At 52.8% G+C, this 14,986-nt stretch overlaps 6 protein-coding genes across 6 annotated transcripts; 1 reads left to right on the top strand and 5 right to left on the bottom strand.

Annotated features, from left to right (window-relative positions):
• Window positions 1–312: 312 nt before the first annotated feature.
• COCVIDRAFT_30752 (hypothetical protein) lies at window positions 313–3,202 on the top strand (the record flags this gene model as incomplete). The annotated part of the gene is made up of 6 exons (XM_014696274.1): window positions 313–686; window positions 755–1,593; window positions 1,652–1,786; window positions 1,844–2,112; window positions 2,175–2,422; window positions 2,494–3,202. 6 exons carry the CDS (start codon window positions 313–315, stop codon window positions 3,200–3,202), a joined length of 2,574 nt encoding a protein of 857 aa, XP_014551760.1.
• Window positions 3,203–3,730: 528 nt separating this feature from the next.
• COCVIDRAFT_41971 (hypothetical protein) lies at window positions 3,731–4,182 on the bottom strand (the record flags this gene model as incomplete). The annotated part of the gene is made up of 2 exons (XM_014696273.1): window positions 3,731–3,799; window positions 4,042–4,182. The coding sequence occupies 2 exons, from the start codon at window positions 4,180–4,182 to the stop codon at window positions 3,731–3,733; spliced, it is 210 nt and encodes a 69-aa protein (XP_014551759.1).
• A 1,476-nt stretch (window positions 4,183–5,658) lies between these two features.
• COCVIDRAFT_30751 (hypothetical protein) lies at window positions 5,659–5,988 on the bottom strand (the record flags this gene model as incomplete). The annotated part of the gene is made up of 2 exons (XM_014696272.1): window positions 5,659–5,727; window positions 5,827–5,988. The coding sequence occupies 2 exons, from the start codon at window positions 5,986–5,988 to the stop codon at window positions 5,659–5,661; spliced, it is 231 nt and encodes a 76-aa protein (XP_014551758.1).
• Window positions 5,989–7,678: 1,690 nt separating this feature from the next.
• On the bottom strand, window positions 7,679–9,138 carry COCVIDRAFT_30750 (hypothetical protein; the record flags this gene model as incomplete). Its single annotated transcript, XM_014696271.1, has 2 exons — window positions 7,679–8,983; window positions 9,127–9,138. The coding sequence occupies 2 exons, from the start codon at window positions 9,136–9,138 to the stop codon at window positions 7,679–7,681; spliced, it is 1,317 nt and encodes a 438-aa protein (XP_014551757.1).
• Window positions 9,139–9,635: 497 nt separating this feature from the next.
• Window positions 9,636–10,302, bottom strand: COCVIDRAFT_20036 (hypothetical protein; the record flags this gene model as incomplete). The annotated part of the gene is made up of 2 exons (XM_014696261.1): window positions 9,636–9,822; window positions 9,992–10,302. The coding sequence occupies 2 exons, from the start codon at window positions 10,300–10,302 to the stop codon at window positions 9,636–9,638; spliced, it is 498 nt and encodes a 165-aa protein (XP_014551747.1).
• Window positions 10,303–11,543: 1,241 nt separating this feature from the next.
• COCVIDRAFT_111999 (hypothetical protein) lies at window positions 11,544–12,901 on the bottom strand (the record flags this gene model as incomplete). Its single annotated transcript, XM_014696270.1, has 2 exons — window positions 11,544–12,618; window positions 12,678–12,901. 2 exons carry the CDS (start codon window positions 12,899–12,901, stop codon window positions 11,544–11,546), a joined length of 1,299 nt encoding a protein of 432 aa, XP_014551756.1.
• Window positions 12,902–14,986: the final 2,085 nt, after the last annotated feature.

Here is a 14,986-nt window from a genome sequence, read left to right as displayed (position 1 = left end):
TTCCAGCAGTGGACTGATGCGGCAGAGGGTGGCGCTCGCTAGGGAAAAGTTGCTGCCCATTTTGGGGCTAGCCCAGATCGGTGGAGATCGAGGCGGTCCCCAAGATCGGGAAGGCGCCACCAGGGCAGAGGGAAGGGTCGACCGAGGCTGGCTAGTGCGCTAGAACCCGGTGCGCTAGCCGCTTTGGGCGTGGCCAGGCTAGGATGGACCCCCACCATCACTGGCCGAACGGTAACTGCAATACCGTCAGCCGCAGCGACAGACTGCCTACCCTCGCCCAACGCAGCCATCTGCCCACGAATCGTACGATCCATGGACGACAATTCAACTCGCGTCGCAGACTACCTCGACGATAGGCTGCAGACGCTCGGCGACCTCGACTCGCTCCACGACCTATTGGCCACCATCACCACCCAGCACGGCCTGCTCAAGAAACAGCTCCACGATGCCCAGCGCGACCTTCACAACGCCAAAGACGCTGCCCACGCTCACCATGACTCCCTCACCCAGCGTGCAGACGCTTTTAGGCACGAGCAGGCCGACATTGACCGTCGCCTCATGGTCATAACCGCCTCGGAGACAAGCGACGAAGCCGTGCCCCGCTTCGCTGAGGTGCTCGACACGCTTCACCGTCTGGATGTCGCCACCAACTATGTAGACCTGTTGGCAGAAGTGGACAAGCTCAGGTACGCCAGCGCCAGCAGCTGCCACCTCTCATACCCCAGAGCCGCCGCCCGCTGACGTACCGCTACAGTAAACAAGCCCAGGCAAAACTCCAGACGTCCAGCGAAGCCGCCCTCGCGCCGTACAAGCAGCTGCGTGCCATTCACACGCGCCTCATCAACCTGCAAGAAGACGCAGAGGGTGCCGCGCCCCAGCTGGTCTACTACGTCAGTAAAATCACCCATGCCCTGCGCACCAAGATTCTCGACGCCTTCTCTGCCCAGCTCGAATATACGCTCAAGAAGATACGTTGGCCCTTGCCCAATGCAACTATACCCACAAATCTGCGCGAAGAATGGGAGACTGCTATTATCAAGCTTCTCGATCTGCAATTGCCCGAGCTCGAGGGCATGAGCTATGCCAATGGTTCTGGGAACAAGGTCAAGCTGCCGCCAGTGCTGTTCCCCATGGAGGTACTGGTGCAGCCGCTCGAGATGCGGTTCCGCTACCATTTTGAAGGCGACAAGCCTACGAACCGAATTGATCGACCCGAGTATTTTCTTTCACACATCACCACGCTTCTGAACGACTACAGCGGATTCGTCAATGACCATGTCCAGCCTGTTCTGCTACGCCACTTCCGCGGAACCGATCTTGCGCTCAATCCCGTCTACATTGATGCCATGTCGGCCTTCATAACTGCCCTACTACCCATGCTGCGCACCAAGATTGGCTCGTTGCTGCCCAAGGTTGCTGACCAGCCACAGCTCTTGAGCCACCTGATACACGAGGTGATGAACTTTGACACGGACCTCCGAGACACGTGGGGTTACGATGCTGGTCATGGCGTTGAAGGCTGGAAGGGGCTTTCATGGGAATTCCTCGTACAGGGTGATTGGTTCGGACGGTGGCTGCAGGTGGAAAAGGATTGTAGGCTTTTTACCGCGCCCAATGTGGAAATTCGTTACGGATGACTGACACGCAGCAGTTGCCCTATCCCGCTATCAGAACATTGTCGAGGCTCCAGACTTTGGTGATCTTGACTATGAGAGCGTCGATCCCAAAGCCACCAAGCCCACAAAAGGAGCGATCCGCGTAAACGACCTGCTCGAGACCATAACGGGTACTTTTCTCGCTTACCCTATATTGCAAATCTGGCGCTAACCTTACATTTCTGCAGATCGCTACAGGCCTCTAACTTCGTTTAGCCAGAAACTCACCTTCCTGATTGATATTCAGATTGCCATCTTTGACAAGTTGCACGAGAGGCTGCAGAGCAATCTCGAAGCGTACCTGACGATGACTACGTCGCTGGGTCGTGCCATGGGTGGTATCACCAAAGAGGAACAGGAAAAGCTGCTTGGCGTCGAAGGACTGGAGCGCCTTTGCAAAACCTTTGGCAGTGCAGATTATCTCGAACGGGCCATGCGTGATTGGAGCGACGATGTGGTAGGCTCATATCTGCATTACCCCTGTGCTATGTGACTTGCGGCTGACTTTGAGTTTCATAGTTTTTCCTGGATATCTGGGAGGAGCTACAAGATCGCGCTCGTAGCCCGACCAGTAATATTGGTACCATGACTGTTGCAGATGTGGCCGGACGCACGTCAAAAAAAGTTGAGAGCGACGACATGGAAGCAGGTTCGCTGTTTGACGAAACGGCATCGTGGTACGCACGCCTTCGTGACCGCAGTGAGAAGATTATCATCGACACACTGAACAGCAACGTGCGCGAGGCGCTGCGTGCATATCGGCACATGTACGTTTCCTCGCCACATCACTTCACCGTTTAATGCGAAAGCTGTGTACTGACATTTGTTTTTCTGATAGCAACCCGTGGGCCACGCTGGGTGGGCCCTCGGCTTCAAGTTCCGCTGCTGAACCCTCGCCGACCGCAGAGCTGGATCCATTGCTTGTTTATCTGCGCACAACACTAGCGTTCCTTTCACGCGCCCTTGCCTCTGCGCCATTGCGCCGCATCACCCGGGCCATGCTGACTACCATTTCGACGGTGTTTTGGGAGAACGTACTGAGTCGGTACCGCTTCTCCACCCAGGGTGCCACACAGTTACACGCTGATGTCTTGGCTGTGTGCCGCGTCGTCGACAAGCATGTTGGCCCTGGTGTGGCAGAAACGGGACTGAGAAAGTGTCTCGAGGGTGTGAAACTTGTTGGCTTACCGGTCAAAGGCGGTCCATCTAGTACATCAGGCCAGGATGAGGCCAAGCATGACGACGGTGGCGAGGATAACGAAGATTGGGACACGGAGGCTTGGGGCGCTGTAGAAGACGGTGATGAGGATCCGTCGGATGTTGCGCCAAAAGCAAAGCACCCCGGTGACACGACGTCATTGGGCGGTGGAAATGAGACTGGCGCTGCTGCTGGGGCTGAAGAGCTGCTGGGGCTGTGGGAAGTGGAAAAGCGGCTGTTTGCGGATAACCAGGCGGCTAGGGATGTGCTAGATGAGTTGGGCCTCGAGCTACTGAGTGAGACGGAAGCGAGGTCTTTGCTGAGGCGCAGGGTTGAATTGGCTGGTTAAGGTGGATGAGGTGGTAGTAGTAGCTTGCATTACTGCACATCTTCAAGGGAGGGTGTGTGTGTATGCAGGTTAAGGTAGAACGTGCACGAGTAGTTTGCATGACTGACACACATCTCAGGTGTGTGTGCGCGTGTGCATCTGTATGCAAAAATGAAGAGAGTCATCATGCAGGGTCCTGCTTTAATCTCGTAACGTCTTTTGAAAAAAAAATACGGTGCATTGGCTGGATGTTTTGTTTCTAAAATCATGCCATCTGGTTGTCTCATGTCGGTATACTTGGCCCCTATGCACTTTCAAAGTTTCGAGTAAATTAAAATTCTTGGGGATTACACGAGCTTGCGGCTGCAGCTGCAGTAAGTAAGTAACTAGTCTTGGTGGTGGTGGTGGTGGGTATATGTATAACTACGTGTTAAAAGTACGGAGCATTCTTAACACACATCCTTGCATTAACCCCTCCCCCCCCCTTCTCTCTCTCTCTCTCCGCCCCTCCCTCATCCACCCCCCGCCTTCTCTAAAAGCCTAGCGCGATCAATTCGAAATCTTGGGATCAACCTTCTTCCCCGTTGCTTTTTCATAGGCTTTGCGCATTCCATCGGTCTATAAAAAAAAAAGGGGGGTAAGTTTTTATCAGCTTTTATTTTATTTTTTTTCTGTTTACCTCCTCTCCCCCTCATCTCTGCTTCTACCACTCTCCCTTATCCACTTCCGACTTTCCAGATGCCGAGATTGTGTGTGTGGATTTGGGAATGTAGGGGTAAAGATGGGAAGGAAAAGGTGGAGAGAGAGAGAGAGGGAAGGGAGGGAGGGGAAAAAGGGAGAAAGGTAGAGAGGAAACGTACAATTTTCTCACTCAACCCTTTATTCGCTGCAATCTTCTTACCCTGTTCACCCCCGAATTTACTAGCGACGGTGTTGAAGGCTTTGTCAAGGTAATCGTTGCCTCCAGCGGCGCTGTTGCCTTGGTTGGGATTGCTAGACATCTTTTTTTTCCTGTCCCTTTCGGAATACCGTCGTTTTGGGTTTGTTGGCGACTGGGATGCGTCTTGGTTTCTTTCCGGAGTTAATCAAGGCGGGGGGTCTGGTTGCCTGTAAGTCGGATGTTTTTTTTTGTGAGGCGAACTGGACTGGGGGCGTTTTTTTTGCGGGATGCGAAGATCAGAGGATCTAGAGGATCGACCGTAAGAACGGGTGGTGGATGTGTATGGTGGTGGGGGAGCGGGGTAAAAAGGTTAAAAAAGGGTAACAAGGGCATAAGGGGGGGGCGGGTAGCGCGTGTTTTTTTTTTGGGGGGGAGTGAGGGGTGGTCACATGCGAGATGGCCGGGTTTGGGAGGTTTCACATGTTTGTGCTGTAAATGTTTCTAAGGGGAGTTATTCAAGGGGCGGTTGTTGGATATCGATATTTCGCAGTCTTGTTTACGGCGACAAACACTTGGCCTGTGCACTTTTGTCTTGCCCTTACCTACCCATGAAAACATAAAGAGAGGTTCTTGCCTCAATTTCTCCTTCGACTCGACTAGCACCTTTTCACATGCTCTCTCTCTCCTCATCTTTCCCTTAGTGGATAATAACCCACCATCATCCTTTTCCCAGCCTAGCGCACTTCCTGCACCGCCCCCCCCATGCATCCTGTAAGCACCAGTTTAGCATATGCATCGTGCATGCATGTACACAAGGTCTAAGTACATGCATGTGTACTTGACATACCCATGCCTTGCATGTCTCTAAGCGCGCGCAGCAGCAAAGCAAAGCAAAGCAAATCAGGCAAGAGAAGAAAAGAAAAAAAAAATAGGGCCGCGGGGCATATAGTTCGCTTACAAAAACGCACGTTTACGTACATATAAGCTTACTATCCTAGTCCATATAGTCCCCCAAGACAGAAGAGTAAAGAGAGGGAGAGAGGGAGAAAAAATGAAGCGAAGAAGCGAAAGTGGTTGAGGAAGTTTCTTGTCTTCGGTCCTTTTTTCTTTCTTTCTTGTCCATGTAGTGTTGGCGAATGGAGAAAAGAAGAATGCAGGTAAGAAGGGAGGCGGTGTGAGAAACAATTTCCTCCAACCGGTTTTAGTGGATTTTTTTTCTTCTCTTTCTTCGCTTTCCTTTGCTTCACTTTTTTCATACGATAAAGAATAACGTGATGCGCGAATGAAAAGGTTTTAAACGAGGTTAATAAATTTTGGGATATTTTTCATCGTCATTCATTCTCTATTCATACAGGTATCATTATCTAGGTTTCCTTGTGTCTGGTGGTCCACACGCGTCGCAGCATGACGCTCCATTGCTCGCTGTTGTTCTCGGTCTTGCTCTTCTGCTGAGCGCAACGGAACAATTGTTCCGTTCAGCCTCTCAACGTACGGTCGGACCTTGGACCACTTGTCGTCCAGCTTATGCATTCTATCCTTCCAGCACCCGTTCTTGTTAGGCGTTGATGCGGTGATCGGTGATGGTGGTGTGTCCTCCTCAGTTGGAGAACTTGTCGGGGACATCCTTGCCAGTCGCCTTTTCAAACATGTTGCGTGCACCATCGGTCTATTGTTGGTCAAGTGTTAGCCTGATGTTCTTTTTCTTTTTTTCTTTCATGTAGTTCCCTTGGTTCTGGATGGAACTAGGGCAAGGATGGGAACGTACAATCTTCTCATTCACACTCCGATACCTCTGTGTGTCTTCAGTTGATGCACCGCCGTACTTCTTCTCTACAGCGTCAAGGCCCTTGTCGAGGTAATCTTCTTTTTGCTGGTTGTTGTTGTTGGATGTGGCTTGGTTTGAGCCGTTTCCGGTAAAAGAGTCCATATTGAGAGGTGATATGGGGGGTCCACGAGGTAAATGTGATGGGGTGATGAGGTATGACACTACCTATTTTGGTAAGCGTTCTTGTTTGTGCGTGCGTGGCTTGGTGAATTGGCGGGCGTTCTCACGAGTTAAAAGTGCCGGATAGATTTGGACTTTGTTGTGGTTGGTTGAATGTTTAGTTAATTTGACGTGATATCGACGATGGCGTGTTGAAAGTGAGATGATGAGGCGTACTTTTCATTCCATTTGTATACTCCTCGGTGACAGCAGAACAAGTTACACATGATGTTCTGGCTTTCGTCATACTGTGACCTCCAACTACGTCAGTTCAACGCATCTACCTTGTCTGAACCCCAGCTGTTCAATCCACATATGTAAATCATCAGACACGGTACCCATTTACGAGCATTCCTCCGTGACAACCACTCCTTTCTAGCCAGCGCCCCAGCAGCAACGTTCGTCATGCTCGAAGGAGAGTGTCGAAAACTTGGCTTTCAGACGGTCGAAAACTTGGCTTAAGCCATGATGCTTAAATCACAGCCACCTGTTTCCCCACAGACGGAGAATTAAAGCAACGCTGAAAGAGCAAAAGATCAAAGCTATGACATGTATCGGAGCTTTTCTTTGCCGTATCTGTCTAGCATCGACACTATGCGATGGTGGGTGGAGCAAAAGGTTATGACGTCAAATCCAATGCAAGGCCACCCGTCCGCCAGCCGAGTGATCCGGGCCGATATCGTATCAAGCCATGACGAGTAAAAAAGCCGCGTACCACTTATCACTCGCTCTATTGTCAGGAGACTGCACGCTTCCAGACCTGCAGATCACAGCAAATCATAAAATGCTGGTATTAAGTAGTTGGAGAATTCCGGTATCGGAGGACGGCGCAGCGGCGCGGGTGGGCCATAGGCTTGCAGCAGTGGAGATGGAAATCGGGTCGAGGAAGCGAGCAAGCCACAGCAGACATGTATACCGTGTATCTTTTCAGAAGGGTATTGTGAGGGTCTGAAGTTGAGTAGCAGGGTGTTCAAGATGATAGTTGAGTACTAGAGTTGTGCTTGTCCTTGTGTCTGTGCCTGAATGTATTGAGGCCTTTCATGTACTCAAGCTAACCTAATGCAGCACACGAGATTTGGCTCTTTAGGCAGACATGGCCATGTAGACAAGTAGAGTTTGCACTTCACAAAACAATGTACTCATAAGGACACCGAATATCGTCTTAACAACTTCATATTGTGACTACTGTTCTTCTTCCATCACCTCATCCACGACGTTAATCACGCCATAGCTACTAGAAACTTAACATAGTAGCAAGCATTCCATCGTCGACACTCGCATCCCCGATTACCCTCTCCAGAACGCCGTTGTAAGAGTCAGGTTGCACGAATCTAATGTGCACTGCTCAGTCCCGGCAATAAAAACAAGAAGCTTCGGGTATCGCAAACAGGGTATAAAGCTACTCGACCTTGATCGTCTGGTCTGTGAGTCGCGAAGCAAGATAACATGTCGTTGGAAGAAAAGTGGTTGTACCCCAACGCCGGCGCTCCAACACACTGTGGAACTAATGGAAAAGGAAAACGCTATAACGCACGACGAGAAACGACTAGTAGGAAATGCAACAATGAGTAAGACATACAACGAAGAGAAAGTAAAGGGTGTACGCTGAAAAGAGGCGACAGGTGGGAACAGTCTATCCGTACTGCTTGATCAAAGAGTGTAGCAGTCGGCAGAAGAGGGTGTGAAGGTCGACGAAGAAGTTTTCCTGGCCGACAATCTCAATCAGGCTCTTGGCCTTCATCACGTCACGAGACACACGAGGGAAGCCATCGGGGTCGAGCTTTTTGGCAGACAAGAAAGAAGAGACGGGAGTGATGTTGCGGAAACTGGGCGCACTGGTGGTCGACGAGGTCCTCTCTTTCTGAGACGATAAGAGCTGTGAGGTTGTCGAGGATGTCGAGGACGCCGAAGTGCCAAGGGGAGGAGTGCTTCCGGGTACGGCCGTTGCTGGACGCGGTATGCTCTGCGAGGCTGCGCTCTCGCGCTCAAGAACCCTATCGGCCAGCGAAATGATTCTGTTGGCGATGCCCTCGAAAGCTTCGGTAATCTTGACCATGGCCTTTGTGGCTCTGCGACAATCGCGACCGGCCATAGCAATAAGCGCATAGGTGCGCTTAGCGCCTCGCGACCGCGGATCCTGCAGACGGAAGACGTAGGCAATAGTGTAGCCGGCGACCGAGTCTCCAAACATTATGGGACCAGAGGGCTTGCTGAGGGGGAGGACCTCGGTCGACAAAGTTCGGATGCAGGTGCGTCGCAGTAGAGAGTAGGTGCTGGGCGACTGTGGCTGGCTGGTGGAGATGTAGTTGAGGGTGTGGGTGTGGATGCTTCTTGAGCTAAGAGAGGGCGAGGCAGGTACCGAGTCGGGATACAAGCTCGAGTTGCCACTCTGGAAGGAAGCCGACTGTTCGGTGTCGGAGACGTCTGACGAATCGGTACTGCTGACATCATCGCGCGAAATAGGGCGTCGTACGGGATAGCTTTGTGAGCTGCGTAACACGGGACTGCCGTTCCTTCCTCGTCCGTCTTTGGTGGGGCTGCCGGGGGCGCCGTTGGGAATCTTGTCGCTGTACTTTTGGGGAACTACCATCTGGCAGTTTTCGCATACGTCCGAGTCTGATTCGAGGGTGCTGCTAGGTCTCCTTCCGCCAAAGCTGCTGCCAGCGGACGACGAGGAGCAGCTGGGGAAGTATGGGTTATGTGAGGGCGAGTTTGGGCTGGTGGGCGGCGAGTCAAAGGGCGAGTTGAGTTGGGGGGCGCGCGGGTTCAGCTTGAGGGAGGTGGGCTGGTCGTACAGGCCATTATAAGAGCAGGCCGAATAGGGCTCATCGGACGGGGGCGTGACGCATGGGTTGCAGGAGCCGCAGGGCGAGGTGGATGCTTGGGTACAGATGATGGAGGTAGGACCGTGGACTTCGCAAAAGTGTGCGAGCGAAATCTAAGAGGCGTCGCGTTAGCCGTGATGCCTGCTCGGGAGGGCGGCGAGGTTTGGGGACACATGACGGGTAGCTGGCGACGGGCGGGGGCAGGCCAGGGCATGTTTTGGGGAAGGGAGGCAGGGACAAGCGCGCGGGTGCTTACCGTAAAGTCCATGTTTGCTGCTATCTAATCTCTACCGTCTCATGGTGTTTGGCAGTGTGTAATGGTGGGGTCGGGAGTGGTGGCTCAGCTGACTGATGGGTAGCCCAGAAGAGGCGTAGTTGCCGCGCGAAACTTGAGCCGGCGGAGAGATGGGGTGGTGGGTGGCTGCTGTGAGTGGTGAATGGTGTGGTGTGGTGGAGTGAGGGTGGTGCGCCAGTGTATGGGAAGGTGGTAGTAGTGGTGATGGTGGTAGTGGTGGAGGTGTCTCGTGGAGAGAGTCGGGCAGGGCGTGCGGGTGGAGGAAGTGGAAGGGGTGGCACTTGGATGGGGACTGGTTTGGGTGGTGGTCGCAAACGCTGGGCCGGGCTCTTGGGATTATATGGTTTGGGGCTTGGGCGTGTAGGACGACGCTAGGGCTGGGACTGGCGCAGTAGGGCATGAGTAGAGAGCAGCGGGATTTTAGTTCGCATGCTGGCTTCTTCTGGGCTGGGTGCAAGTGGTAGGAGTAATTACGGGGGCTGCGGAGCAACTGTCCAAGAGCCGACGCTACAGTGACCGGGATGCATGCGGCCTGTTGTTGCGGTCAGCATCAACGGCCCGCCATTGGCTGCGCCGCCGTTGGAGCTGGTGGGCAGCCCATTGCAGTTTGCAGACGCCCCAGACGCACCCGGCGGCGAGAGGGCGAGCGAGAGCAGACTTGTACATATGTACACTACTGTACGCAAGTACACATACATGTATGTACATTGTGCTACGTAGCTGCACGTCATGGTGGTGGTGGTGGTGGTGATGACGATGACGATGATGGTGTGTGCGTGTGTGTGTGTGTGGGCGGGTGGGTGTTGGCATGAATGTACATACTCACTATTGTAGCATGCAAGTAGCATCTTTTGGTGTGCTAGGTAGTAAGTAGTAACTAAGGTAGGTAATTCCGCACATAGTGTTGTTCTCTTGTTTCTCATCTCGGCCTGTCGCGCTGTCACTCGATTCCGCGCATCCACCCACCCCGTCCGCCCTTCGCCGACTCGCAGCCAATGACGCAGCCTCGTCTCGATGCATCCATCCATCTGCATCCACACAATCGCCCCTTCCCGATGCAGCTGGGCCAGTCTGCGTGCCTGCCTGTCTGTCTGGCTCTCTGCACGTCATCCCCAATCTGCCACGGAACGGAACCATTCATTTGCAATCACAATTGACCTGCACCCGCCTTTGCCCTCCTTTGCCTCTGCCTATCAACTACGTACACTATACCTACTACTCCTACACTACTGCGTGCCTTTGCTTTTGCCTGAAACGTCCCAAGACCATCAAGCCGTCTTGGATGCTCCCTGCTGTCTATGCTGCCCGTTGCACCGTAGCTTGACTCGACTTTGCCTCTATTCTACTTGCAGCACCCTGTCCGTCACCGTCTCGCCCGTCGCCGTTAATCAGCAGCGGCTGAATTGCCGTCATGTCGCGTGCTTGCAGCCCGCCAGGCTGTGGGTAATGAATGGGTAATGCCGTCCTAGCTGCTGCTGCTGCTGCTGCTGCCACTCCAACTCTGTCTGCTACGGCCCACTGACGCTGCGGCAAAATTCGCCTCGACGCCATTGGCTGCGCCCCTCGCTGCACATCGGCCAGTCTGCTGCAGAGCCACACCCGAGCTCCACTCCCCTCCTTCACTCGCTGCTTTCTAGAAGACACGCACAGACTCAACGCTTCCGGCCCTCACGGCAACTCCTCCAGGGTCTGGCCTCTCTCTCTCTCTATAGCTCTGGCTCTGGCGACATCTGCTGCCTCTCTATCTTATCCGCCACCCACCTGCCACCTTGCCCCAATCCAGCAAAACAAAAATACACACATCCCACTACTACGCATGTCGCAATATCCCGCACCTCTCTCTACCCCACCACATACCTCCACGTCTCCACCAGTCGACGACGCCTCTCCAACTGTCCCCCCTTGTCTCGCCCTGTGCTATTGAACCACACAGCAACCGCCGTTGACATGCTAAGCCCAGACCACAGTGGGTAGCTTGCTTGACGCCCTCCTCTTAAGGTCAAGCACATGCAAAAAAAAAAACACGCCAAGCCTAATGTCACTCACCAACAAAAACCCTCCATCGTGACTTCTGCAGGGTCCACAGACCTCAATTCAAACTAGGCCTCTATACCGCGCTAGTCCACCGGTCCTGTACGTAATACATGTGGGCTGCTTGCATCTTTAAGCACAAACTAAGCCACACCAAAACACAAAAGCCTCTTTAACCGCTAAACCAGCGGAGATTGCCCGGCACCATACATGTGTCAGAACCTAACAACAAACATGGACGGCACTTCAATGGTACCGATACAAGGGATTTTTCTTCTCTACTCTCCTTCCATCATGTACCTAGAGCAACTCCCCTGCTAACCCATGATACATACATACTTTTTTTTTCATGGCTCGTGGTCATCGTCAAGCTCGCCCCCATCTGCTGCACGGCCCTGCAGGATGTCGTACCCCATCACTTCGTTGATGAACTTGCCCGACAACTTTAGTTCCTCGTAGCGCCTCTTTTCCTGTTCACTGCAGTCCCTGGATCCAGGCCCCATCATCTGGGCAATCAGTGGAGCCCAGATCTGGTCTAGCTGCGTGATGCCAATCTGCGTGCAAGGAATATCGTCGAGTAAAGCCGGTGATACTACGCCTGCATCCTTCCAGTGCCTTCTCCAGCACTTGCTCGTGTGCGGCGACATGTGCGTCCGGAACGAAAGCAGGTACCGTCTCCGCTCACTGTACGTTGGGCACGCGAGCAATTTGGCCACCCGGCCTATACCGCCCAGTATCAGGAAAAAGGCAACGTCTTCGTAGCACGCCGGCTGGTGGGACCATCCGCGTAGAAACGTTGCCACCGCCTCAGCACTACTTGCCGGCCGTGTTTTTCTCAGCAGCACCTGCACTATAAAGCAGTACATGTAAAAGTACTGCAGCCGCAGTGGTGCATCCAGATTCTTGACAATCTTCCTCTCTTGGTCGGCAATTCCCGGTGTCGTGCGGACGTGGTAGCCAATCCGTGAACGCGGTCGTATATGTCCGAGGTCCCTCTCCAACAGCAGCCGTCTGTGCTCGTCTAGAAAGTATCCCACGCCAAAGACCAGAGGGAGCATCCGCTCATAGACCGAGGACCACAGCTGCATCTGGCGTGGGGACACTGCTGGCTCCACCGGCTCGCCTACCAGGTGATCGGCAAGCTGCCGCGTCAACCTCAAGGACGCGATATGCCGCCGTCTCATTGTCAGTAAAAAGGGAAAGTCAATGGCATTGGGCCTCGGCGCAGGGTACAGTTGCAGGTGCAGATTGCCCATGCGGTGTTTGACCCAGTACCGCACCAGGGCCGGCGCATTCTCCATAACCAGCATATTGAGCACGCGCGAGGTCCGTCGCAATGCAAGCAAGTCAGCGACGCAAAGCTCGCGTAGCATATAGATGTGAAGCTCATCTGGCAGGCGGAACAATGCATCTAGAAACGGGCTGCTGCTTGGCTGTAATGAGCGATTGCCGGGTGATACATGATTTGATACGGCACGTACCTCGAGGGGCTGCTGCTGCTGCTCGGCGCTAGCCCATTGTTGTCGCTCTTCCTCCTACTTCGCAACGACGCAAGCAGTCTGCTTTGGAACCCGCCTGCTGCCCGTCCCAAACTCGATCTCTTCTTCGCAATCGTCTTGTCACCCGTCGCAGTCGGAGCCCGGCTCCTCGTCCGTTCGGACGCTGGCGTCGAATGAGTGTGATGTCCGCGCTGAAACTTATCCATGGCCGTTTCCGTTTTCTCTCACCGACAGCAGCGCCCGCCCCCAAATCCTCTTAACTAGGCTCAACCTTGCAGAAAAGCAATCGCTCTCAGCGTGCGTTCTTGTTGCGTAAAAACTTTAGCACCACCAAAGTCACCCTGGTTCATCATGGCAATGATGGCCGCTGCATATCTTCTTTTGTTTCTGTTATCGCACAGGAGTGGGTGTGTGTGTGTGTTGGGCCGGTGGGGAAAGAAAGAAGAGGTGTCGGATTAGTTAGTGTAGTTGTAGTCTACTCTATAGGTGGAGTTTAGTCGGTCAGGGTCGAGTCGAGCCCCCCTTACCCACGCGTGGTGCGCGAGCGCCCCCTCTTAACTCAACATGCGCATGATGAGTTGCAGGTCCAGTCCGGTACTAGCTTCGTTTTTTTTCCCGCTGTCTTGGATTGGGGGGACGGGCGGGCGGTGGAGTGCGGCGGCGACAACGCACGGCAACTGACAGGCATTGCGAGGGGGGGTTCTGTCGTACTGGTAGCCTTTTTTTTGCCACGAGGGCATCATGGGCACTCCCTCCCCCTCCAAAATCTGAAACGTGGTCGTATGCGCCTACTATAATACTGTAGATAACACACTTATCTAGGGCTGATGCATTTATCCGCTCCCGTTTCCTTTCGTAAATCATTAAAAAAAATATCCAAAATACCCCGAGTGTTTTTGCCTTTCTATCCTATCTATTCTAGAACAAATGCCGCGTGGGCGCGCGCATTAGCTTTAGCCCTAGCCGTTTTCCATTGTCCTCTCCCGCCGCATTCTTTTGCTTATTTCTGTGTCCCCCCCTTCAAACTTTCGAGACGCGCGCGACTCGTCAGCAGCATTAACGAAAGCCATAGTCACTGCTTGTTTTTTGCGACGCTTTGTACTTTGTTGTACGCTGCGGCATTTTTTGTGTCACGGTTTGCTTGCTGCGTCTGTTTAAGTTACAAGGGCTTCTTTTTCTTTTTTTTTTTTGGTTCTTGCCTTTTTGTGTAGCATAGTAGGTAAGTATAGAAGGGGGTTCATGGGTAACACTGAATGTGGAACTTTTGCTTTTTGGAGGATGTCAGAGAATGAGTGAACGATTGGTGATATGCCTTGACTGCCGCCCTTTCTTTTAGGGGGAGGGGGGGGGGAAGCAGAAAAACAAAAACAACGGCAAAGACGGGGGGGAGTTTGAATGTCACTGATAATGGACACTCTTGCTCCACGTGACTTGTTATCTATCGATTTGTGGTTTCCGCGTGACTTCGGCTTTCAGGGAGTTCGTCAGAGTTGCCCAGTAGCTGTGAGTATTGTTCGAGTAATCAAGTCCAAGACGCACCGCTTACCTGTGTGTCATTATATTTTATCATCCATCTGAACGAGATTCGGAATGCGCACATGGTGTGTCTCTTGGTCCCCGTTATCTGGGCGCTTACATGCAATACATGTGTAATAAGATCTTAATATAGGATTCAAAGGAAGGTATCTTTGGTCAACATGGATTGAGATCGGGGTTGAAGCGGCAAAACAAGGTGCCCCGGGAGTAGTATACATAGTAGGCTAAGCCCGAACGTCAAGCGACCACCGAGTCTAAATACACCATTGAAGCTTTCTTTTCCCCGAGTAACTTTATTCTCTGTCTTCTTTCTCTCTCTCTCTCTCTCTCTCTGTCTCTCTCTCTCAACTTTCTTTTATCCCGTCCTCCGCATTTTCTCCAGCTCTTCGACTCCGCATCTTACTCCGCCCCAAGGCGACACTAGCGGGTCGTCAGCGAACAGCAAACACGGGTACCTCGGCCCAAAAGCCTGCCTTAGGCAAGGCGTCATGGTGGGGAAAACAAAGATCTTAGTGCGGGTTTGTTCAATGCGGAGCTCGCATCATGCCCCAACCGAGATGACCTTGGGGATGGGTGCCGTGTTGCCGGGTCCAAAAAAGATACTGACATCTACCTAAACATCTTTGTTTCAACCGTCCAAAAGTTGGGCCATGTTGCTTGCAAAGATGAACAATACTTTTGTCTCAAAAGTTCAGGCAGCCATGACAAGCGTCAGTTTGTACACGTCGAATTGACGGGCTGAGCGCAATTAACAC

This window comes from Bipolaris victoriae (genome assembly GCF_000527765.1).
Source record: "Bipolaris victoriae FI3 unplaced genomic scaffold scaffold_128, whole genome shotgun sequence".
Lineage (NCBI taxonomy): Eukaryota > Fungi > Ascomycota > Dothideomycetes > Pleosporales > Pleosporaceae > Bipolaris > Bipolaris victoriae.
Note: the sequence above shows the minus strand (reverse complement) of the source record. Positions and strands in the feature narration are given on the sequence as shown.